This window comes from Eucyclogobius newberryi, unplaced genomic scaffold, assembly GCF_026437365.1.
Source record: "Eucyclogobius newberryi isolate DKJ021-1_F unplaced genomic scaffold, fEucNew1.0.hap1 SCAF_1, whole genome shotgun sequence".
NCBI lineage: Eukaryota > Metazoa > Chordata > Actinopteri > Gobiiformes > Gobiidae > Eucyclogobius > Eucyclogobius newberryi.
Genome location: NW_027315723.1, coordinates 9,664,170 through 9,686,828, shown reverse-complemented (window position 1 = coordinate 9,686,828; position 22,659 = coordinate 9,664,170). Strand labels below are relative to the sequence as shown.

The 22,659-nt window shown below is 41.5% G+C and overlaps 1 protein-coding gene across 1 annotated transcript; it reads right to left on the bottom strand.

Moving 5' to 3' along the window:
- Nucleotides 1-253: 253 nt before the first annotated feature.
- On the bottom strand, nt 254-20,959 carry LOC140374678 (uncharacterized). The gene is made up of 36 exons (XM_072461701.1): nt 20,691-20,959; nt 20,390-20,550; nt 19,113-19,687; nt 17,037-17,057; nt 16,906-16,968; nt 16,147-16,200; nt 15,996-16,040; nt 15,811-15,837; nt 15,541-15,585; nt 15,318-15,362; nt 15,134-15,187; nt 13,668-13,736; nt 13,514-13,582; nt 13,372-13,440; nt 10,791-10,859; nt 8,179-8,247; nt 7,969-8,037; nt 7,834-7,902; nt 7,685-7,756; nt 7,522-7,590; nt 7,386-7,457; nt 7,246-7,314; nt 7,101-7,169; nt 6,623-6,691; nt 6,480-6,548; nt 5,890-5,958; nt 4,783-4,851; nt 4,615-4,683; nt 4,466-4,546; nt 4,273-4,308; nt 4,162-4,198; nt 3,399-3,956; nt 2,519-2,790; nt 1,760-1,970; nt 692-886; nt 254-560 (listed from the first exon to the last, which is right to left on the bottom strand). The coding sequence occupies exons 2-36, from the start codon at nt 20,544-20,546 to the stop codon at nt 553-555; spliced, it is 3,663 nt and encodes a 1,220-aa protein (XP_072317802.1). The 5' UTR covers nt 20,547-20,550; nt 20,691-20,959; the 3' UTR covers nt 254-552.
- Between the last annotated feature and the right edge of the window lie 1,700 nt (nt 20,960-22,659).

The following is a 22,659-nucleotide window of genomic DNA, read 5'->3' as shown; positions in this document are numbered from 1 at the left end:
CACATTTCGACTTATAAAATGAAACACTAACACATTCAAACAACATATTAATCAATGACACAGTATCAGTATTTAAAATGAAAGGACACTGATGCACAGTTGGACATTGTTACGTAAAATATAGCAAAACAAATTAACACTCAAAGCTATTGTGGCTTTGATGAATTTAAGTCAGCTTTATAATTACTAAAACAGTGTAAAAGGTTTCTGTAATTCCCTTGAGAGTTGTATAGTACTGGTCTGTAAACCCGAATGAGCGTGATGGATTATCTCACCGAAAATGAACAATGAAAAAAAACACAGGAGGTATCTATCAAAGTGAGGTTCAGCTTAAGTAGTGTGATCAGTGAGTAATCTTTTAGAAGTGTGATAAGTGCTGTTGGGGCAGGAGTTTACTGCAGATGGGTAGAAAAGTTTCCTACCTCAAGACATAAAGTGTATATGTACACTATGCACCTGATATTCTTGTAAAAAAATGGACTAAAGTAGAAAGTGGTTCTAGCTGCCCCTTGTTGGAAGTATCTTGCGCAGATGTGCAGCAGATGCTTTTCTTTATCCCCCTGTAAAGTCAAAACACATGGAACAGACAGTACAGTAAATACACGAAGCCAAGCATGCTGTTATGACCTACATTCATAAGACACAAAAAGGTGTGATAGATGTATATTGGCATTGAGTCGGGTAAGCGTACCGGTGGAGCTGACTCTGACACATGTCTTCTTGCACTCCTCCTCGGTGTCAAAGCGATTCTTGTTGCCATTGCAGCCTCCGTACCAGAACTGGGCACACGCGTTGGCCTGTTTGTCGTAGTACCAGCGGATGTTGTAGTCTCGACACGTGCCCTGGTCCAGCACTAGGTTACAACGAGGGTCTAGCGGGACTGTCTCTGAAAAAGCAGAAAATGGTTATGTTTAAGCTATACTTGATTGTCCCCCTAAGGAAATTTGTCCTCTGCATTTGACCCATCCCTCGCTATCATTGAGGGAGCCTGTCAGGAGAAGAGAGTGCCGCAGTGCAGCGTTTGAGGATCCATCTCCAGATTTCGAGCTAGGATTGGACCAAAAATGGAGGATTTGACTTATCATGCATGTTTTGGGTCAATGGGTGAAACCAGAGACCAGAGGAAACTCACCCAGACATGGGAAGAAACATGCAAACTCAGCACAGAAAGGCCCGGGAGGTAAACCTTGAACCTTCTTGCTGTGGGTGAGAGCGCTAAACACTTCAAATTAAAAAGTCCTTATAATGATGTGGTATGTTATTATGGTATGTGTTGAAATGTGTTTCTTGTCTATCTGCACAGAAATAAATAACATTCCATTAAATCGGCCACAGCACATCAAAAATAATTGGCCTTCCAGCTCCTCACCTACCTGCCCTTATTCTAAGACTTGTCAATCAAAAGGCACTTATCACATCCTGTGAACCAGACCGTCAGTGCCTTACATTCAATGTGAGTTGTACTGAAACAGGCTGGGCAACTCCTCATGTGTGCCACATGATGGAATAACATTGTTTTTTATTTAACCATTGTAATTTTTAAATTACAGTATTGGTTTGTTTCCTGTTTGTGAAAAAATGATTTGAACTGGACTGCAATTGCTCACACTCAACTCTGAGTCTTCTAATTTTATTCCCATTATTAAAAGCGTTTGTCCATACCGGTAATTATTCACAAATTGTTACAGGAAACCAAATGGTTTTCCCCTTGTAATTAATTCATGTTTGTACCTGTGCAGATCTTTAGAAATGAGTGTACCTTTAGGAAGAGCTGGCCTTGGAGCAGGTACGGACGAGGCTGAACTGCCTGAAGTTGATATTGTTACATTTGTTTTGGATGATGATGAAGATGTTGATGACGATGAAGATGAAGATGTGCCTCTGTTTATAGAGTCTTGACGGTTAAATGTGTCACCGCGATCAGACCCCCATCTCGAAGTGTCAGTCAAGCCAAACTTGCCCCCACCACCCTGAAATTGTTTTCAGAACAAATGCATCTTATTCCAACATAGAAAGTCAAGATGAATTGATTAATATATAATAATTAATACATAATTATTTATTTAAAAAACAAGTAAGCCAAAATGTAAAGTAAGATAACATTGTTTTTCATTTATAAAGTTTGAGTTCAGATATCTAGTTATGCTGTCTATACTAGAGGAATGTTTACATGCACACCAAAGTCTGATTATCATCGGATTTCTTGACCTTTGATATTATTCAAATGACGTGCAAACTGCAAATCTAATCAGATGGACCATGATCTGAAAGAAATTAGTTTACTCATGTCAGATTTAGCTGTTTGCATAAAATTTTAATAATCTTACAAAATCTGGTAATAATCAGATTCTGAGTATGTATGTATCCATAAGTCACTGGGATGGAAATGAAAATGAATCAAAAATCATGTTTTCAATCATTGTGAATAATCATAACATTTCCTCCAAAAACACTAGAATTTGATATGATGACATCCCTAATAGTGCCATTGGAGTTATACAATAAGACAAGTATTTACAGTGCTGGATCCTTTGCTGGCTGTCTGGGGGACCACAGAGCCCCCTCCCTGAGTGTGAGTGCTGGTGCCAGTCTGAGGTCCACCGTCGGGAAGAGGCCTGTAGCCGTAGCCGCCAATAGCATAGTTGCCGTTGACGACGTCTCGGTTGCCGTTGTTGCCATAGCCATTGTAGCCGTTGTTTCCATGGCCGTTGTACCCGTTTGATATTTTGTTGTAAATCAGGGCTCCATTCTCGTCCTCACAAAACTGGCTAACCAGCTTGGATTCCAGAGCTGAAATTGCAAGACGCAGAGGAGTCAGAGAGACACCACAGAAGCCGTGTACATGGAATTCTTTACAATATTTCTAATCATCATCAGTTATATTTTCATTTCTATAAAAAAATGCTTAAATGTGCCAGTAAGTTAAAACAAAATAAATTTACAAATCAGATAAATGTGAATGAAATGTAAACGTTTTTTATATATAGGGCTGAGTGATAGGCCAAGAAGAGACATCTTCACATTTTTTTCTTTGATATTGATTGGTCACAGTTTTTGATTATCATAAACAAACAAAATATTTTAAATATGAATTCCTGAACATAAATAATACATCATTGCCATTCAACACAAAAAAGGTAAAATTTCCTCCTCCTAAGTCTGAACTCTGCTCCAAACCACATGCTTTAACTGACAGAGGATTGGCGCTGGACCTAGTAGACAATTAGAAATCCAAATAACTGAATATTGATATCTATTGAATAGCTCTATCAATATATTAATTTAAAACAACTATTTTGATGTAATCTGGTAGACACCACCGCTACAGTACTGGCCTTCCAAAAAAGTAAAAATGATCTAAAAGTGGACGTTTTAATAGACAGGTACATGACACTTACCTGGCAGAGTGTTGAAATCATCAATGAGGAACATGTGCTCTCCGTCTGGGTCTGACGCGATGAGGTTGAGCTCTCGCAGAAACTCAGCTTGTGTCGGGTCGGATGTGTTCACAATCCCCAGAGCGAACATCTCAATATTGGCAGCATGTGCTTCCCTCACGGCTATATCCAACTTCACCGGCTCTCTCTTGTCCGTTTGCCCATCTGTGATAACTATAGCCACTTTACTGACTCCGGTTCGTGAGCTGTAGAAGGCATCCTGGGTTGCTTTTCTGATAGCAGTGCCGGTGTACGTCCCCTCTCCCATGTAGGGGATATTTCGGATTGCCTGTTTGATGTCCTGTTTGGTCACATATCGGGCAAGGTTGAAGACGAGTTTGACCTCCAGGCTGTACAGCACCAGGCCGATGCGAGTGGCGTTTCGTCCTACGGTAACCCGGTCCACTAATGCATTCACAAAGTCCTTGATGATCTCAAAGTTCTCTGGTCCCACACTCTCAGAGCTGTCAATGACAAACACCAGCTCCATAGGCCTCTCCTTGCATTTGATTCCACAGCCTGAAATTACATCACGTCGACATATGAGAAGATGGCCGGAGGTTTCTGATAAGGTCTGATCTTTGCTATGTGATCTGCTGATTTACAGATTAAATTGGACAACGTCTTAAATTTACAAACTAAATCCTCTCTGATAACACAGCAGGCAAAGTTAAATCAATACAGAAAATGAAATGAAAATAACGCTCATGAGACGATATATTACCGCAGATCTCTTTGATCATCCGAATGATGTCCTCTCTCTGTAACGGATACACCGAGAAGTCAGTGAACAGAACAGTGAACTAAATGTAGTGCATCAAATGAGATTACTCACAGTGAGGCCCGCTTCACCTTTGATTCCCTGACGGCCCTAGAACAAAGTTGAAATAAGTTGTTAACCTTTTGATGTAAATAATAAGTGGAAGGGTAAGATCCAGCATTGTGGTAGGTTATATAGTGTGCTTTTAGAAAGTCCTACACAGCACCTGAGGACTGGATAAAATAAAAAGAACATTTGACTTTCTTACAGGAAGACCTGAAGTCCCTGCGTCTCCCAAATCTCCTTTGAATCCCTTCAGCCCTCTCTCACCCCCTGCGCCTCGGTCGCCCTGAGACACACAGAAGCATTAGTTTAAACAGGCAATACACAGCCTCATACTAATTTCATGGGACAAACTTTAGCCCCCGGGAAGCCTTCTCCTGGGAGTCCTCTAGGTCCTGTCACGCCCTGGGACCCCTGCTCGCCCTGAACACAACACAAACAGCGTGTAAATGAGCAGGTCACAAACATTCAGCTAAAGAGGCTGAGGTGGGTGAATATCAAACAAGAATGAGACAAAGATACCTTTGGCCCTTGAATCCCTTGTCCTGGAGGTCCTGTTGGCCCAGGTGGCCCAGGCCTTCCTGTATTACCCTAAAACATCAATTCAATTCAATTCAATTCAATACATTTTTGTAACACCCAAAATCACAACAGTAGTCTCGCCTCGAGGGGCGACAGTAAAAAACAGATTAAACAATATTCATAGGGACTTGGCAATGTCCCAGCATCCCCTATCCTTAGAACCTCCTTCTCGGCCAGGAAAGACTACCAAACCTCTTTGGAAAAAGTAGAAACCTGGAGGAGTTCCAGAGTGAAGGAGAGATCCAACAGGCGGACATGAGATAGACAGTGGAGCTGGACCCACTTAAAAATAAATAAATTGAGGATACGCAAATACATACAAATTGATATTCTATATTATAACTATAAATGCTGTATGTAAAGTCCAACTGAACAGTAGAGTTCTGACCTTTTTTTCTTCTTTTCTTTTGGAGAACAATATCTGGAGTATGCTGAGAGTCAGCCTGCCTAGTGTAGCACACTGTTCCATATGGGCCCAGTCCAAACATTTTAATCCCTTTGTATTTGACAAGTCGGCTGAGTGCCTAATTAAATGGTGTCTTGTGCCTGAAGTGCACAGACCTGCAGAGGCACCAGCAGAGTCCCATGGGTGAGGAGTGTGACGTGGGGGGCAGAAGGGTGCAGTGTCACTGCAGAGAGGCTTGTTAGACCAGAAGCTCCTCATCACACACGTATGTCCACAGAGGTTCACACTCAGAGCGAGGTGGATCATCATAAACAGCCTGAACAAAAGTACGTCTGCTCTGAATGAGACCCAGCAACGAGGCGCTTCACACAACAGACGAAGCAGAGCCTTTTTAATTTGCCGCTTTCTGACAGAGCTAATTCTTCTGAGGACATGACTAAATCTGGCCCATCTGGCTCTATGTCAAATAAAATCACAGAAGGCTTTGGGCATTAGTAAACACATTATTATGTTGTCCTTGTCATGTGCAAGCAAAATACAAATATGAGTGAAGGAAATGCTTTGAGGGAGAAATGAAAAAAATCATGTTCGGTTTAGCAGCAGATCATTTGTAGTCTGAATAGGAAAATGCTAATACATACTAGAGGTCCTTGGAGGCCTTCGCCTGGAGGTCCGGGTAAACCAGGCAGCCCACGGAAGCCAATATCCCCCTGAAAAGAAGGCAATGCAGACAGAATACATGAATATTTACACACAGCAACTAATCCATCAAGTAAATGAACCTCTGTACTGTTAGCACCGTCCTGTTTCCTTTGATTAGTTTTCCTTAAAAAATGGCCAGCGCTCTCACAGGAAATATTTTTTTAAACTTGCTTTAAAACCAAACAAACAATGGACCCCATATGATTACCAATGCAGAGGTCATGTTTTATAACTCAACATCTTCTCTAAAGTAAAAGCAAGTGGAGTCACTGCTGGGTGTCAATGCCATTACACACTTACACTATGTGACTCTTGAGCTATTTTGTTAGTGGTTCTCACAATAGTTTCAAAGGGGATTATATAATTGACTTTGCTGTTCTACTTTATAAATGTGTGGTTCATTCAGAGCAATCCACACTGTAGTGTATCTTCTTAGAGCACACACATGATAAAATAATTCAATAGTAATGAGTCCAGACTTTTACCTTTTACTAAAGGTCTGTGTAGGTAAAGGTAAAGATCATTTTACCTTTGGTCCAGGGATGCCAATGCCCTCCTGCCCAGGTTCTCCAGAAAGTCCAGGTAAACCAGGAGGCCCCTTTTATTTATTTTATTGCAAATGAATAAAGTTAATACTTGTAGTTGATATATGAAGGGGTTTAGTGATCTTACCACAGGGCCAGGATAGCCGTCTCCTTTGAAACCAGGTGGACCCGCTGAGCCCGTAACTCCACGGTCACCCTTTGAAGAAGACACAGTAAATCTACATTTCACCAACACAACAGCACAGGGCTGATTTACAGCTTCATATGACCAAGAGGAATGTGGAAGTAAAGGAGGCATATACTCTCTGAAGGGGTGTGACTCTGCAATACTGTACATCAAAACCTACAATGTAACAAATACCAAACAGGAGGAGACCCACATTTAGAACACAACATTTTGTTTTAGTAATTACTTAAAATACTTATTTTCATTGTTATTGGATGATGGGAAAACTGTGTATGTCCATTCTTAGAAAATACTGCCAGATGTGACTGTGATTAAAGTATGAAATACTGATACAATAATCTCTTAGTTTCTGCATTATTGTTATCAGTATAACGCAAATCGTTTCTGTGCAGTCAATTTTGAACAAAGGGACTTTTACCTTTGGACCAGGAAGTCCATAGCCGGTCTCCCCAACTGGGCCAGGTGGACCACTTGGGCCTAGGTCACCCTAATGCAAAATGGATCCTTGTATTAGTTCAAGTATTAGTAAATAAATGAATAATATTTATGTATTAAAATATTACCTTAGGTCCAACAACAAACCGCCCAGGTGGACCAGGTAAACCTAACCGACCCTGTGACCCAGGCTCCCCCTGGCATAGAAATCATCAGCATAGTTATTATTGAACTATATTTATTTGGCAAGGCTTCAGTCAAACCTCACCTTTGGTCCTGAAGGTCCAGCAATGCCAGGTGGACCGGTCAAGCCTCTGATTCCTCTTTGGCCTTGGTCTCCCTGAAAGGAGACATGGGCATTTGAGTTCATTTTCATCAGGTTTAACAATGATGTACAGGGGTACCTTCTCTCCTTGAGTTCCAAGTCCAGGTGCCCCTTCAAGCCCACGGAGACCCGATGCTCCTAGTTCACCCTAAAACATACAGTGGCTATGATAATACGTGTCTGAAATGGCAGTGGAATAGTTGTACTATTAAATGTAATGGATAAATAATAGGTATAGGAACCTTCTGCCCAGGCGCCCCATCCTCCCCTGGCAGGCCGGGAACTCCAGAGATTCCTGGTGCCCCTGGTTCTCCCTGCAACAGAAGAATTGACTGGTGTCATTCAACACACACTTGTGGTTGATGAGCATTTACACAGTGCTTTAACTCACCTTTGATCCTGGTTCTCCAGCCCCTCTGTCTCCTGGGGCGCCGGTCTCCCCGGGCAATCCTTGATCTCCCTGAATCATAAAGTTACTTCAGGACAAATCCAATGGCGCATGTAAAGTTAATGTGTTTGTACAAACCTTGGACCCAGGTAAGCCCTCTCCTGGCAGACCCCTAGTCCCAGGTGGCCCCCTTGGACCCTCCACACCCTAAAACACACCAGAGCGCTAGAAGAATTTCTACAACTACAATCACTGCAATAATAATAAAATAACCTTGTAAATGGAGACTACAAGAGAATACTGATGAGCCGCATGTATTATAATTGATAGAATTAGACAAAGCCATACCTTTTCTCCCTGTATCCCTGCCCCTGTGAGGCCAACGGGTCCTGGAAGCCCTGCAGGTCCAAAGTCACCCTAAACAGACACACAGAACAACATTCAGACTCCAACAACAGTTCAGTGATATGGTATGACATAGATCAAAATTCAATGAGGAAACTACACTGTTGTTTTAAATAGGCTTTTTAAACTGAACAAATTAGTACGGAAAACATGTTCAAATAATTGCTTAATTTCTTACGTTGACATCATTTCCATTATAATAAGACAATTTAAAGACCCTCCTGCCTCACTGTTCACTGAATGTCTTTACCAATATTCTAAACCTCTTTTATGCCCGCTTTGACTGAGAAAACCCAGATCTTGTCTTGCCCCCCATCCCCTCTACTAACTCCACCACAGTCAACACCGGTAAAGCAGACCACATGACCCTGACCTGTGGAGTGCCCCAAGGGTCAGTCCTGGGTCCCCTTCTGTTCAACCTCTACATGCTGCCGTTGGGTCAGTTGATACGCAGTGAAAATGTGTCCTATCACAATTATGCAGACGACACTCAGATCTATGTTTCACTATCGGCAGGTGACTATGGACCAGTAGATTCACTCTGTCACTGCATCCAACAGATCAGTTTGTGGATGCAAAACAACTTTCTCCAGCTGAACTCAGACAAGACTGAAATAATCGTTTTTGGCCCACAGAAACAAAGAGAAAGTGTTAGCGGTCACCTCCAGAGTCTCGCTCTAAAACCTACAAACCAAATTAGAAATCTGGGGGTAATAATGGACTCAGACTTGAACTTTAATAGCCACGTCAAATCAATAACATCAGCAGCTTTTTACCATCTAAAAAACATTGCCAAAATCAAAAATATAGTGTCAAAACCAGATTTAGAAAGACTTATCCATGCGTTTGTCTCCAGTAGATTAGACTACTGTAACGGCCTGCTCACTGGTCTCTCCAAACGAGCTGTAAAACAGCTGCAGTACATCCAGAACGCTGCTGCTCGGGTCCTGACTAGAACCAGGAAGTATGATCACATTAGTCCTGTTCTCAGGTCTCTGCACTGGCTCCTGTGGCTCAGAGAATAGACTTTAAAGCAGCTCTGCTTGTGTACAAGTCTCTCCATGGCCTAGCACCAAAGTACATCTTGGATATGTTAGTGCCATATGAACCATCTCGGACTCTGAGGACCTCGGGGACCGGCCTCCTGCGGGTGCCCAGAGTCAGGACAAAACATGGGGAATCTGCGTTTCAGTTTTATGCAGCTAAAATCTGGAACAGTCTTCCTGAAGATGTGAGACAGGCTTCTACTCTGACAATGTTCAAATCTAAGCTAAAAACAGTTTTGTTTAGCTGCGCATATGACTGAAGGGATTTTTTCTTTGCACGCTTCTCTTTTGTTTGTGATTTTATTAGTTTAGAAAATCAGTTGGATTGATAATTTTTAATTTAGTTAATTTTATTGTATTTCTGTAATTTCTTTGTGATTTGAATGCATTTTTCCTGCTGTGTGAAGCACTTTGAATTGCCTTGTGTATGAAATGTGCTCTACAAATAAACTTGCCTTGCCTTGCCTTGCCTTAAAGCAGCGGACCAGATGGAGTGCTGGATCAGTTACTGAGAAACTGTGCAGAGGAGCTGGCAGATGTCTTCTCCCTATCATCCTCAGGGCACTCAGCACGCACCCCTGGGGGGGCAACATCATGATACAACTGCAATAACCTGGTCCTGAACATCAAGAAGACCAAGGACATGATTGTGGACTTCTACAAAAATGGACAAAACACCCATCGACGACTCTCTATTGCCGCAGATGCGGTCGAGAGGGTGACATTACGTTCCTAAGGGTGGCCGTGACTGAGGACCTGTCCTGGAGCATTCACACTGCCTCAGCTGTGATGAAGGCCCAACAACGCCTCTACTAACTGAGGAAACTGAGGAGCGTTAATATCCCCAGACCGCTGATGGTGAACTTCTACAACCTTGCCATCCGCAGTGTTCTGACGCATGGATTTTTAGTGTGGTTCTCCTGCTGTACTGAGGCCAATCAGCAGGCACCCCAACACGTGGTAAAAACGGCGGGAAAAATCATTCTCTCAGAGATCAGTACCTTCTATGCCACCTGCTGTTTGAAGAGAGACTACATCCTGCATGACCAACACCACCTAGCTAATCATGTTTTCAACCTGCCACCCTCAGGTAGACGGTACAGATCCATTCAGGCTAGAACAACCGGACTGACCAGGCAGTAAGCCTGCTGAACAGTGCCCCTGTCTTCTCTCTGCCCTCCTCCCACGGACAATAACCACATCCACCAGTACAATAACAATGAACCGGACTTTGCATTATTGCATAATGACTCAATAATAATGACATATATGACTGTAATGCCCCTGTGATGCCTTTTTTATGCTACTGCTAATACTGATATTGTCTATAGCATGCGTCTTTACTGTGCTAATGTTGACACAGTGGTTATTTATTGGGGTTTATTGTATGGGACATTGCATCTTTGTATAGCATTTAACATAAAACTATGCACTGAATCTTGAATCAATCACTGTGTTGCTCCTGTTTTACCATCCTGACTACGAAAAAACATGAAGGAGGAATTTTACCTTGTCACCTTTGATTCCTGGCCCCTGTGGCCCTCTGGTTCCCCGTGGCCCCTCTAGGCCTCGATCACCCTGTGAGGAGACAATAGATACATATACATTTTAACTATACATTGAAATAAACACCCCTCACCCCTAGTCTTTCATTGTCCATATTTAAATATTGAGCATATAGTCTGTTATTTTCCAACAAAAACAACTAAATGTGAAGAGGTCAGAGCATCAGAAAAATAATATAATATCACAACAGAATACACCATAGAAAACTCTATTTGCATATTTCATTTGAGATTCAATAAATCTGTTTGTCTCTGTGGAATACGAAAAATACATTTTCCTCAAAACCAATACAAACTAATCTTTTTTACTTCAGCTTGTAACCACAGAAACAACCCCAAAGGAATTCTGGGATGTGTTCCAAATTGGTTCTCGTAGACATTTGTGCAATTGCAACTGTACTGCTGCTGCTATAAAACAGCACTGACTTCAGACAGCTTTAATTCCATCTACTGCTGCTGTAACCAAAGTGTATAACCAAACCATGAATAGGGAGTGTAAATGTCAAGGCTAAACTCACATCTGGGCAAAATAGAAATAGTAGGTTAAAGGAAAAGATTTCTGAAAAGATACCATAACATTTTAGGTACAAAATCAAATGTCTTATTATTGCATGTTCTCCTCATCTATGACTTCCTTGCATTACTGGATTTTCACAATACTCCCTTTAAGGTTCTGTCTGCGCCTGAAGCCTCCATTCAATAAAACGTTTACAAGCCTTCGCTGCAGTTTTTCAGACACAAATCAGACACACGTAATAGTCAAAGAAAGTTACTTGCGCCTATAAAAATGTCTGTAAAAACAAACCAACTGAGGGAAAGCTTGTAGCCTGAGGTGATGGCGAATGCGCAAAGTTTATGGAAGAAAAATGGAAGCAAGTCAGGCTCTTGCATTCATTTTGGTGTCGGTGTTTAACAGTATTTTACATGCCTTAAGGCCACACTAGAGGGGCTATCTAGCCAGAGAACAGAGAGGGATTAGAGTTGTAATCCAAGATGACAGTAAGCACAATGAGAAGAGTGCCGAAAAATGTTGCCGTGTGGTGTATGTGACTGGAAAGAACACTTTTTTCCTCTTGCGATATTTCCTCTTGCAAAGTCATTCAAAGACAACAGACGCATTTGTAGCTATGGCCAACTCACAATTAACACTGCATTCCACAACAGCGTATAAAAGTATAGACCTGATCAAATTTGCATGATTCCCTGTTTGGTATTCAAGCCCAAGTGCTAATGATGTGGAAAAAATGTGATATTGCTGCTGAGCTCTTGAGAATCTGGATCTTGTCGAGGCATGTCATAAGAAAGAACGCTGCTCTGGAACCCAAACACCATCTGCATGGCCACAAGCAGAGCAGGAAACAGTGCAGCTTTTAGGCCAAAGGCAAAAGAGACTGGGGCTGCAGTCCTCCTCTTTAGAGAGGAATTATGATGATCACAGGGAGTAGCAGGTAAGAATTTCACTTCACGTCATCTTACATATATCCATGAAATTGTCACAAAATCAAAAGCCAAAAAATGATAAGTTTTGTTTTCCTCAAAGTTGTCCGACCTACTGATCAATGCTAATTGATTTGATTTGCTCTGGTGCTATGTCAAAACACTGCTGCTATGTTAAAAGCTCACTTTCAGGCGCTGATCTTGTAACAATCATTTTCTGCAGCCGGCATTCAACTTAATTTTCAGCTGATAAACCTTTTGGGGTGAAAAATCTGTTTGTGTTTGAGCCAATCGGGTGATGAGTCCCACATCAGTTCTGGTGCAGAGGAAATAACTGCGGCTCTAAAGGAAATCTTTGTGACCTTGTGCGTGACATGATGTGTCCATGTGAGACAACACAGAGGCCATCCACTCTCTTCACACGTCCAGCCGTCATGTGACGTCCTCTACTGGGACGATCAATGAACCAGACACACGTCTGACAGTAATGAGAGCCATACCACAGCGTTGGATGGGAATTAACGTGTAGTATTATCACCTCATGTAACTGTGCATGTTGTCATTAAGCAGAGAAATCCGGGGCCCAGTGGAGCCTGTGTGCAGTCCACAGGAGACACTGAGGTGAGTCTTTGATAACAGGTTACAGAGGTTTGAGTTTCCCACTTACCGTCGAGTTAACATTTCTCAATTAAAGTCATATAACATGCTAGATAATGAAACTAGGGTACTTGACTTCAAAATTGTGAAAGGAGGAAATAGATAATTAAAATGATCTAACTTGTTCCTAGCTCTAAAAACCCTTTGGCGCATCACTAGTGCTCACTAATTCACTTGGACACTAGGCACACCTTTTTCAGAAATGAAGCATGAAGCAGGGTGGAGCATCCTTGCACAGCCAATGAGCTCTCATCCCAAAGAATCCTATAGTGACTCACATGGTGTTTTACAATTAGATGAAGAAAACATGTAACAGTCTGATTTAAACTCAGTTCATCTTTTTTAATAGACTTTTGGGGGAGAAAAACTAAATTTACTAATTTATGAGAAAAAGTAATGCATATTTAAATACAGAAGAAGCAGTAACTCACTTTAGGTCCAGGGAGACCTTCTCCCGTCGCCCCCCTCTCTCCTTGGACCCCCTGTGGCCCCTGAGGCCCCTGAATAAATTAAGAAAATAGGTGTTGTTGTCTTGAAAGTGTCTCTTGATGAGTCGTTTTTTCCTATATTTACCGGAGATCCAGGCTCTCCCAGCCCCGGTGGACCAGGGGGCCCTAGTTGCCCCTGGAAACCAATGTCCCCCTGAAAACACAATAGCATGTTAGACTAACTGATGAGAGACGACCTGCTCATTTATTTTTACGATGAAGTGAGATGGCAGCTTTACCTTAGATCCCTGTAGGCCGATCCCCGTTTCGCCCTGAATTCCAGGTGGCCCAGAAAGTCCCCGTTCCCCCTATAAACATAGGCAAGTAAACACATTAAAGAACACAGAAAAGAACACACCAGCAGGTAAATGCCCAGCCAGCCACACACCGAGTGCTTTGTTTGGCACACTGTAAGAGCAACAGGCAAATGTACTATGAAAAGAGGTTACGACGGATGCTGTTTTATTATGTATGTGTAACAGAGCTTGTAAAAGATTGAGCCAACTTTCAATGCTTATAATACGCAACGTGTTTAGCAGTGACTTGCATGTTTTTTTTGTGTGTGTCTAATGGATGTGACACAAAATATTGCATCAAATATTTGTACAAAAAGTATTTAATGAAAATCTATAAAAAGCTAGGGAACACAATGACAAACTGATTACCTGTTTAATGGTATTTTCAATGACTTTCCTTGTTTTACAGTGACAAAAAATTGCAACCATTAAACATTTCTAGCTTTCAGGGGTGTAACCATACTGAGCATGTGAGGGTTTCAGGTGGTGTTCTTGAAGTGCAACCTTTATCTGTGCAGAGCCAGCAGCTGTAAATCACATCCAGCCTGTTCAGCAGGAGAGCACACTCAAAGCGTGAAGAGGGTGTGGAGACGTTAGTGATAGCATACGGCTTAGCATCCCTCTACCTTTTCCAGCAAGTTGGGACAACGTTAAAAGATAGACATTAGTCTGCTGTTCAGGTGATGTAGGATGACAGCTAGACAATCAGCATGAACATTCTTCCAAAATAATTAAGGAGCTAGAGGTCAGTGGGGAGTGTGACACAAGGCCAAATTGGCAGCTATTACATGTGAGAGGGGCTTAAAAAATAGGATGAGACAAATAGGTTGACAAGATAATAACAGATGAGCTGCTTGCAGGGTACCAGCGTTCCAGTGCTGATGGATCATAAGTCTTAACATGTTTGTCTGCCCCTGTTTCTGATTATGTTATACGAACCAATGACGGAGAGGTTTAATCTAAAGGCTTTGACTTCAACTGAAACTGTTATAAGGAAAAGTTTGATATATCTTTTCTACTTCACATTTTAATTCACCACTTTTGATTTTACTTCAGCCAGCTCTCCCATAGCAGACTCGTTTATTTCCTTTGTCCTGATGAATTCACTGACATGTGTCTTTTGATATGGCCATGAAAGGACTTAACTTGAACCAGACAGAATACGCTTGGAAAAAAAGGTTTTATGTATCAAATCCAGTCTGGACAGGTATGCAGCTGGTTCTGTGACTGTGGGTCACCTTTGATCACTTCATGTGGACAGTTAGAGGCCAGCCTTTGGTGTGAGTGGTATTCACTCACATAAAAAGTTACAGTGAAGTTTTCAATTCATTTTTTTCCCTTTGTATTATCAACACTTTCACAAATGTATTCACGGCTCAACATAATTTCATAACGCAACAGTAACTCACTTTTTGGCCCACTGGACCTTCAGGGCCGGCATCCCCAGGTGGGCCAGACAAACCCTTTGTAAAAATATGAGAACATTTATTTGTTAAAAATATCACATAATGATTTGATCATTATCAAGTGGCATTTTATAATGAATAAATGTGTGTAATTGTTTATTGTCTGTATGATTAGAATTAATCTAACCTGAAGGCCACGGTTTCCTCTTTGCCCAACAGTCCCTTCAGGGCCCTAAAAGAGAAGACTGTTTACTCTGGATTTACATACACATATAAAAATATATATTTGTACAAGCTCAGCTTTTAGCTGCACACATGTATATTTCACTTGCACAGTCTTCACAGGAACTTTTACTTGTCTTTAACTGCAGTGTTGACGAGATAATAACCACAAAATATGATCAACATACTCTGTCTCCTTTAATTCCAGGTACACCACATTCGCCTCGTTCACCCTAAAAAAGAAAACACAACAATGTAATGACTTTCCGTAATCATTTAAATGACAGAGCACTGTTCATGAAGCGACGGGTTTCAGCTGGAATCCATGTTGGTTATTGACTAAACTTGCACAACAGCATAGCTACAAAAAGGGTTTTAAAAGTTACAGAATTCAGACTTCCGTCATCCAATAAATTGCTTTCCATAAGGCGCTGAAGAGGCGTTTAATCCATACGTACCTTCTCTCCTTTGTATCCTGGTTTTCCCTGTGCACACAAAACACAGTTCAGGCATGGAGAGCAAAGAACCAAAACGAGTGTCACACTGACAACATAAAGAGACTGCTTATCCTCTTAATGCTCATATCGAGCAACAATAGCAATTTACCACACGCAAAGCAATTAACTTCCCATCACCGGCTCACCTCTGCTCCTTCTCGACCCGGAAGACCGCTGAGTCCACTCTCACCCTAAGGGAAGGACACTCTCATTAAGTGCATGTGCCAGCTAAGCATTTCCAAAATAAGAACCGGGAAATACTATAAAAATAGATATAGACAAACAAAAGTGAAGCACCTTTTGTCCTCTGAGTCCAGGGCTTCCATCCTCGCCTGGACGGCCCTTCTTGCCCTAAAGCGGAAACATCAGGAAAACGCACACATTTGAATTGCAACATGGATGACGGCAGCTGTGTGTGTGTGTGTGTGTGTTGGGATGAGTCACTTTTGTGAACTGTAGTTGTGTCTGGTTGCACTCTTGTTCGTGAGTACAACTTCTTATCATGCAACATCTCAATCTCTGTACACGTCTGGCTCACAATGCAGCCAAGTCTAACTGGTGTTTGTGATGTGAGCCAGCTTTAGTTCTCTTCCTGTGAATGTACATCAAAGCCAAACCCCTGTGGTTAATTGTGGCTGACCTTGTTATTAACAAGACAGACTCTGCATCACAACATGAAGAGTTGTGCAGACAGATCTGCTGCCTTGCATCCGCAGCCAATCCCAAAGCAGGCAAGTTCTTCAAACCAACATGATTCTACTTATTTCCTCATGTAAATGTCTGTTTAGGCATGTTCTCAATAAAGTGTATTGGAATGTGAGGCATTCTCCTCACTCTCACTGCTGCTGGGATGTACACTTCTTCAAATAAACCACACCATTTACTAAACTCTCTTAAACCCTGCAATTTTGTAGCTTGTAACAGATGAGGGTGCCTTTGTCAGCTGTGAAGCAGTCAGCAGCACTTCAAACGGAATCAGTTGGAGAGTAATTGTCTTGAAGAACAAAACAGTGGTTTTCTAAAATAAGTACACAGAGTAGAGTGGAAAATACTTACAGCAGGGCCGCTGGGCCCCTTCTCGCCCTTCTCACACGCACACTTACTCTGGGCTAGCGGACACTGGGCACATGGAGAAGCAGTGATGAGATGAGGAACAGAGATGACAAACAAGAATGTGAAAGGCTTACCCCTTCATCTGCCAGTGTCGTCTGCAAAACAAAGGAACAGGAAACCATCACATATTAATCCATATAAATAAATCCATAATACAAATTAATAAAAAAATACATATTAATACATATAAATCTGTATGTTAATTTAAATGCTCAAATGAAAATCCATAGGGTTCATTAATTCATAAATAGACTCGGCGTGTGTAACTGCCAGAACTGTACTTCCTCATTTGGCTCACACCATTGCACAAATAAAAGGAATAAAAAGCTCATATATAAAACGTTACAGTAGACTTAAACACATTTACGCCCTAGTACTTGGTAGTATTTCACATGACAGCAGCAATGATTTAGAAGAAGATATTCCAGCCCAACAATTTCAAAGCATGTATCCATTCTGTCATGAAATCCTACACACCTCCCTCTCACCATATAACGCTGTTTTGTGGGCTTGCAGGGATGGTTTTGTCAAATGCCCTACCACCCAGTCCACCTGTTTGTGCGTGCAAGGTTTGACTCACTCCTCTTACCGACGCTCACATCTTTTCATAGCTCTGCATTTTACGCCTCGGGTTTCTCCGCAGATGAAAGCTGACCACGGTTTCTATACGAGGGGTCAGAACGAAGACTCAACGCGAACCACATGCATTGTTCAGGAATAGCAGCAGCAGCATCTCTCGGTAGCAGCGAGAGATGTGTTTTCAGGGAATGTGTTTGAAAAGAAGACACGCTGAGTATAAATGATTGCCTCTGAGCTGGGACAGAGCTAGAACATGCTTATGACATACAGATGCTGTCTCTCCAACCAGATCAAAGTAGAATGCACGTAGGGAGGGCTAAAAGAATAATACCTATTTCTGAAAAGTATACACATCATATTTTTTCATCTAAATTTGATTGTAAATGTGCCTGCAAATGTCTTGAGGGTTAAGTATTGCAGAAACAGTCAATGGACAGTAAATGCAGAGATATCTCCTTATACCCCTATAGCTCTGTTTTTTTTTTATTTTCTCCTACATTTTTAGATAGTTTTGTTATTCTAGAAAACTGTATACTCAATATTTCTACTTTACAAATTGCTAAACTCTTGTCCACGGTATATTACCCACCTCTAGACTCTTGACTACCTGCGTTTTACCTTCCCCATGCTAACCCCTCACAGACCGTCAGTTAAAATGCTTTCAAAGTCTCAAACATTTCCTTTATTGTATTTTGATGTGCACCACCTGAACCAACAGCAAGCATCGGTTTTGAAGTGGCTTTGCCTGAACGATGTGGCGTGCATATATTCCCATGCTTGGTTCCTGCTCCTACTTTTTTCCCACAAAGAGATTTAATGCAGAGCACATGTTTCGGTCAATAGCTGTGTTTGTGACTTCAGGAAGTTCCTGTGCCACACATGTTCTAATTAACTCACTGGAAATGCATCAGTGTTTTTTAGAAGAAAGGCCAAACTGGATAAATAATTAAAAAAAAGGTTGGATTTTGCCCCCATTGAGGAGAAGTTCAGGAACATAACTAATTTAGGGATGTAATATGATAGCACAGGGTGGTGACGAAGACCCGACAGAGAAAGCTGATTTGATAGCCTGCAATAGTAAACAAAAAAAAGAAATGAAAAAGAAAAAAATATTGTTTTATTCACCTTGAGAAAAAGATGAATTCATAAAAGTCTTGATAGGTCTTCAATGGCCTTGGGTATCAATCAGCAATTCAGAATATAATCATAATTGTAACTAAAGATTACCTCCATGCCAAAGAAGGTATGAGCAGGTTTGGATACATTTGAATTTCTGTAAAAAATAATTAAGAACGTTTGGCAAGGAAATTGCTATTAAGCTATTCAAAGGTAACTTTTTAGCAAATTGCGGCACTTGCCTCTTTTTGCATATTGAGTGATAGCCATTAAAGAACAGCAACATAGAAACAGCTCATTATCATATTGTCATCTTATTCAAAACAATATTATGTCAACTGGATTTTTTGTCAGTTAATTATTATTATAAATATATCATTATTAAGTGGTAATTATCCAACCACCAGCAATAGAAATGACAGAATCATCTTAAATAAAGACTTCAATTCACTTACAATCTCCTTAATGACTTTGTCCACGATGGCTCTGTCCTGCAGGTTGTGGAGGTAGCGGGAGGCAGGAGAACTTGCTATCAGTCTCAACTGTTCGATGTTTGTGGGTTCGTTGGCCTCAGGAGTGATGCCGATGGTGAAGAAACGCACGCCTTGATTCTTGGCATCAGCTACGGCCGAGAATATGTCTGGATTTCTGGGATGGGAGATGCCATCAAAGAGCAGGATGGCCACTTTGATGCTCCTGGGCTCGGACTCCTCCAGATAAATTCGGGTGAGGTTGTTGATGGCGTATGTGGTGTAAGTGCCGTGTCCGATGTAGACAATGGGAGCAATTCGTGCTTTGAAATCATCTGGGCCTCTCCACTGTTTAAAAGTCCGCTCTATGATCACGTGGCTGCTGTACTGGAGCAGAGCGGCGCGGGAGATGAGGCCTCGACCTGTCTGCAGACGTGCACTTTGCAGGCGGTCCATCACATCCGAGGCGAAGCGCTTCTCCTGAGCGTGGTTGTCTTTGGCACTCTCGGAGCTGTCGATAAGGAACGCTATCTCCAAACTGCAATCTTCATCAACAACCGCTAAAAAGAAAACATGATTTATAGACCCATGTAACCAAGCAACTAGACATTTTCAGAGACTAGACATCTGTATTCATCCACGTATTGCCACATAATATGCACTTGCCCTGAATTTCCTGTATCCAAGATTTACAGTTCATTATTTTCATATCCAGTCAAATATAAAGACCCAACTCATCACAGTTAAGTGAATTGCGGGAGGAAGAGCGATATTTTTATCTGTGGTGCATTCAGGATGCCTATAGGTGATTTATTGAACATTTATCAGCCAACGCCTTTGAAAGAAAAGTGTGATAAGTTCATAAGAATGTGACACTTAATTTTAAAGAGAAATTAAAGTAACTGAACTCGCAGAGGCACCCTTCAACAACAGAAGGAGGTCACACATCTAATATGAGCTAAAGATAAATCACGTTCATCTCCAGCAAAATATGTCAGCGAGAGAATGCCCCTGGGGAAAGTGCATTCTGAGCGAATAAAACATTTGGATAACAGAGCGTACAACGGTCACGCAGCAGATGGATGGCTGGAGGATATGATCAATCCACTCGCACTGCATCCTCCAGCGATGTCCTTGCTGAGGATCATGTTCCAGTTTACTTCACCTGTGGCAGCACTGATAAATAACGAGCCTTCTGACACTCGTAGTAAGCCTCAACTTCATCCCTCTTCTGCGACAGTAACAAAGATGAGACAACTTACTTTTACCATTCTGGCCCACTGAGTTAGATGCATAGGCTTTGTTGCTCTTCTTTCTTGTGGACACCACTTCTTCTTCAAAGTCTTCATCAAAATCTTGTGCCATAATAAGACCCTGAAGTCCCAAGAGGAGCGGGAGCCAGTGCAGAGAAGGGACCATGACTCTTTGGAGCAGAAACAGAAAGAGGAAAAAGAATACCAAAAAAACTACTCAGAAACATGCAGGTAATGCCTCCACAAATCTGCAACAAGCTCAAACAGGCACAGCTTTCAGGTGCTTAGTAATGAAGCATGCATAACTTACAATAATGCTGAGTCGCCAAGGTTTTCAGCTCGTCTGTTGGAAAGGTTTACACGTGCTTTTCATTGGAAAGAAACTTCAGTGTTATGTATCCATGAGTTGTAGGTCCTGATGATGTGAAAAGGAGGTCAGCCAGGTATCATATAGTGGCACGGCAACTGCAGAAGTGTGTTGCCCAAACTTTTGCCTGGATCTCTGGAGACTGCCTCAGACTTGATCCATTCTAGGGCGCAGTAAATGAAGCCAGGCCAGCCCTCTTTGAGACTCTCTCTTCGGAGCAGGGAGGGGGGCAGACATCCAGACACATCACAAATATCATGTCAAAGAGTGAATAAAACCAGGCTTTGAATGACTCTTTAAAACAGCTTTTCCCCCCTTTTTTCAGAGCAGTTGTAATTCTAAACCATTTAAGAAGATGTAAACCAAAGGGCAAAACAAAAAGCCCTTGGTTGCTTGGTAACTTGATTGTACATTCTTTATAGTTGCCTGACATTTAGGAATCTCAGCTGAGCATTTGTGCCCGTAGACTATGTTTATGTCTAAAACAACCATGGTTCGCCTGGGATAACACAAAAGAAAGCATTTGTAAGCGTGTGTGATTTACTGAAAACATGCAAGAGACAGTGAGACGACAATTACAGTTACAAATGTCCTGTAAATGGAACATAAAATATAGGGCAACAACACTGCACCACATTGTGTCTCTTATTAAATGAATTACATTTTGAGTCAAATTCACACACAATGCATCTATGCTTTGTAGTTGATTTGTGTTTATTCTCATTTAGAACAAATAAACATCTAATTTGAAACTAAAACAACTATTATTAATACTAACATTATTCATCAAAGCAAGAATGCGGCTATTGGGTGTTTGTGTGTTTTAGGTGCAACTTATTAAAAATAAAGTTTAAAGAATAATCGGAAACTATAAAATATGTTAATACAAACATTTAAAGAGTGGACTAAACAGCATTGTATAACACAAACAAGCTGGTTGCAGACAACAAAGGTCAAAATGCTTGGCAGGGAGTGTTTGCAAAGCCCCATTCGACCAGTTCTTCAGGAGAGTGTGTGGCAGGAGGAAGGGCGTGAATTGGATGCTCTTTATGCCCCCACTGCTTTGATTTTCCATCCCCTGCAGGTATCTTTCCTGCAACATTTTGTGTAAGCACTGTTTTACAAGCTAATGCACGTTACTTAAACATACATTTGGAGACACACCAGACTGTGGCTGACATGTGGCTGTTGATGCTTAGTCAGATGAATAAAATGATCCAAGATCCACATTTCTCTGCCTCAACAAGTTTCCTACCAGCCTGAACGGCAAACTGTAATGCTCTATGTATTGTACAATAAGCCTATACAAAACAAAGAGGATATAGTCTAGTCCCAAAACACTGGCTAAATACAAAGGTTAATGAGGAGGATGCTGCAAAGAAATAAGGCAATAATTCATCATACACAAGTGAAATATGGCTTTTCTTTTCACTGACCTTGACTTTGTTTATTGGATCTATGTTCAAGCTGCATCTGGCCTCTGCTCCTCTTGCGCCAGTCTCTGTGTCCACAGCAACTAAAATATATCAAGACCGAAACAAGCAGCATGAAAACATTGAACAAGAAGCTACAGTACTGGCAAAATGATCACTAAAATATAAGCAGCAGAATACTACAACTTCTCTTGATGTTGGCCATGTATGCGCCTTATGTTTATGTAAATACTTGAATGAGATGTGTGGTTGTGTGTGAATGTATTTGGCTCAGAAAGTGGACTCTGTGAAATGATCTTATTGTTGAATGGTGTTTTGTTTGCTCTGTATTATTTACTCCTGTGAATCAGGGACTACAGATGGAAATCTGAACATCTTTGTTTTTTACAAGCTTAATATTTTTGTGTCTTGGACACTCGGGTGAAGAGAGGGGCAGAGTTGTCAACCGATCACCACCTGGTGGTGAGTTGGATCCGCTG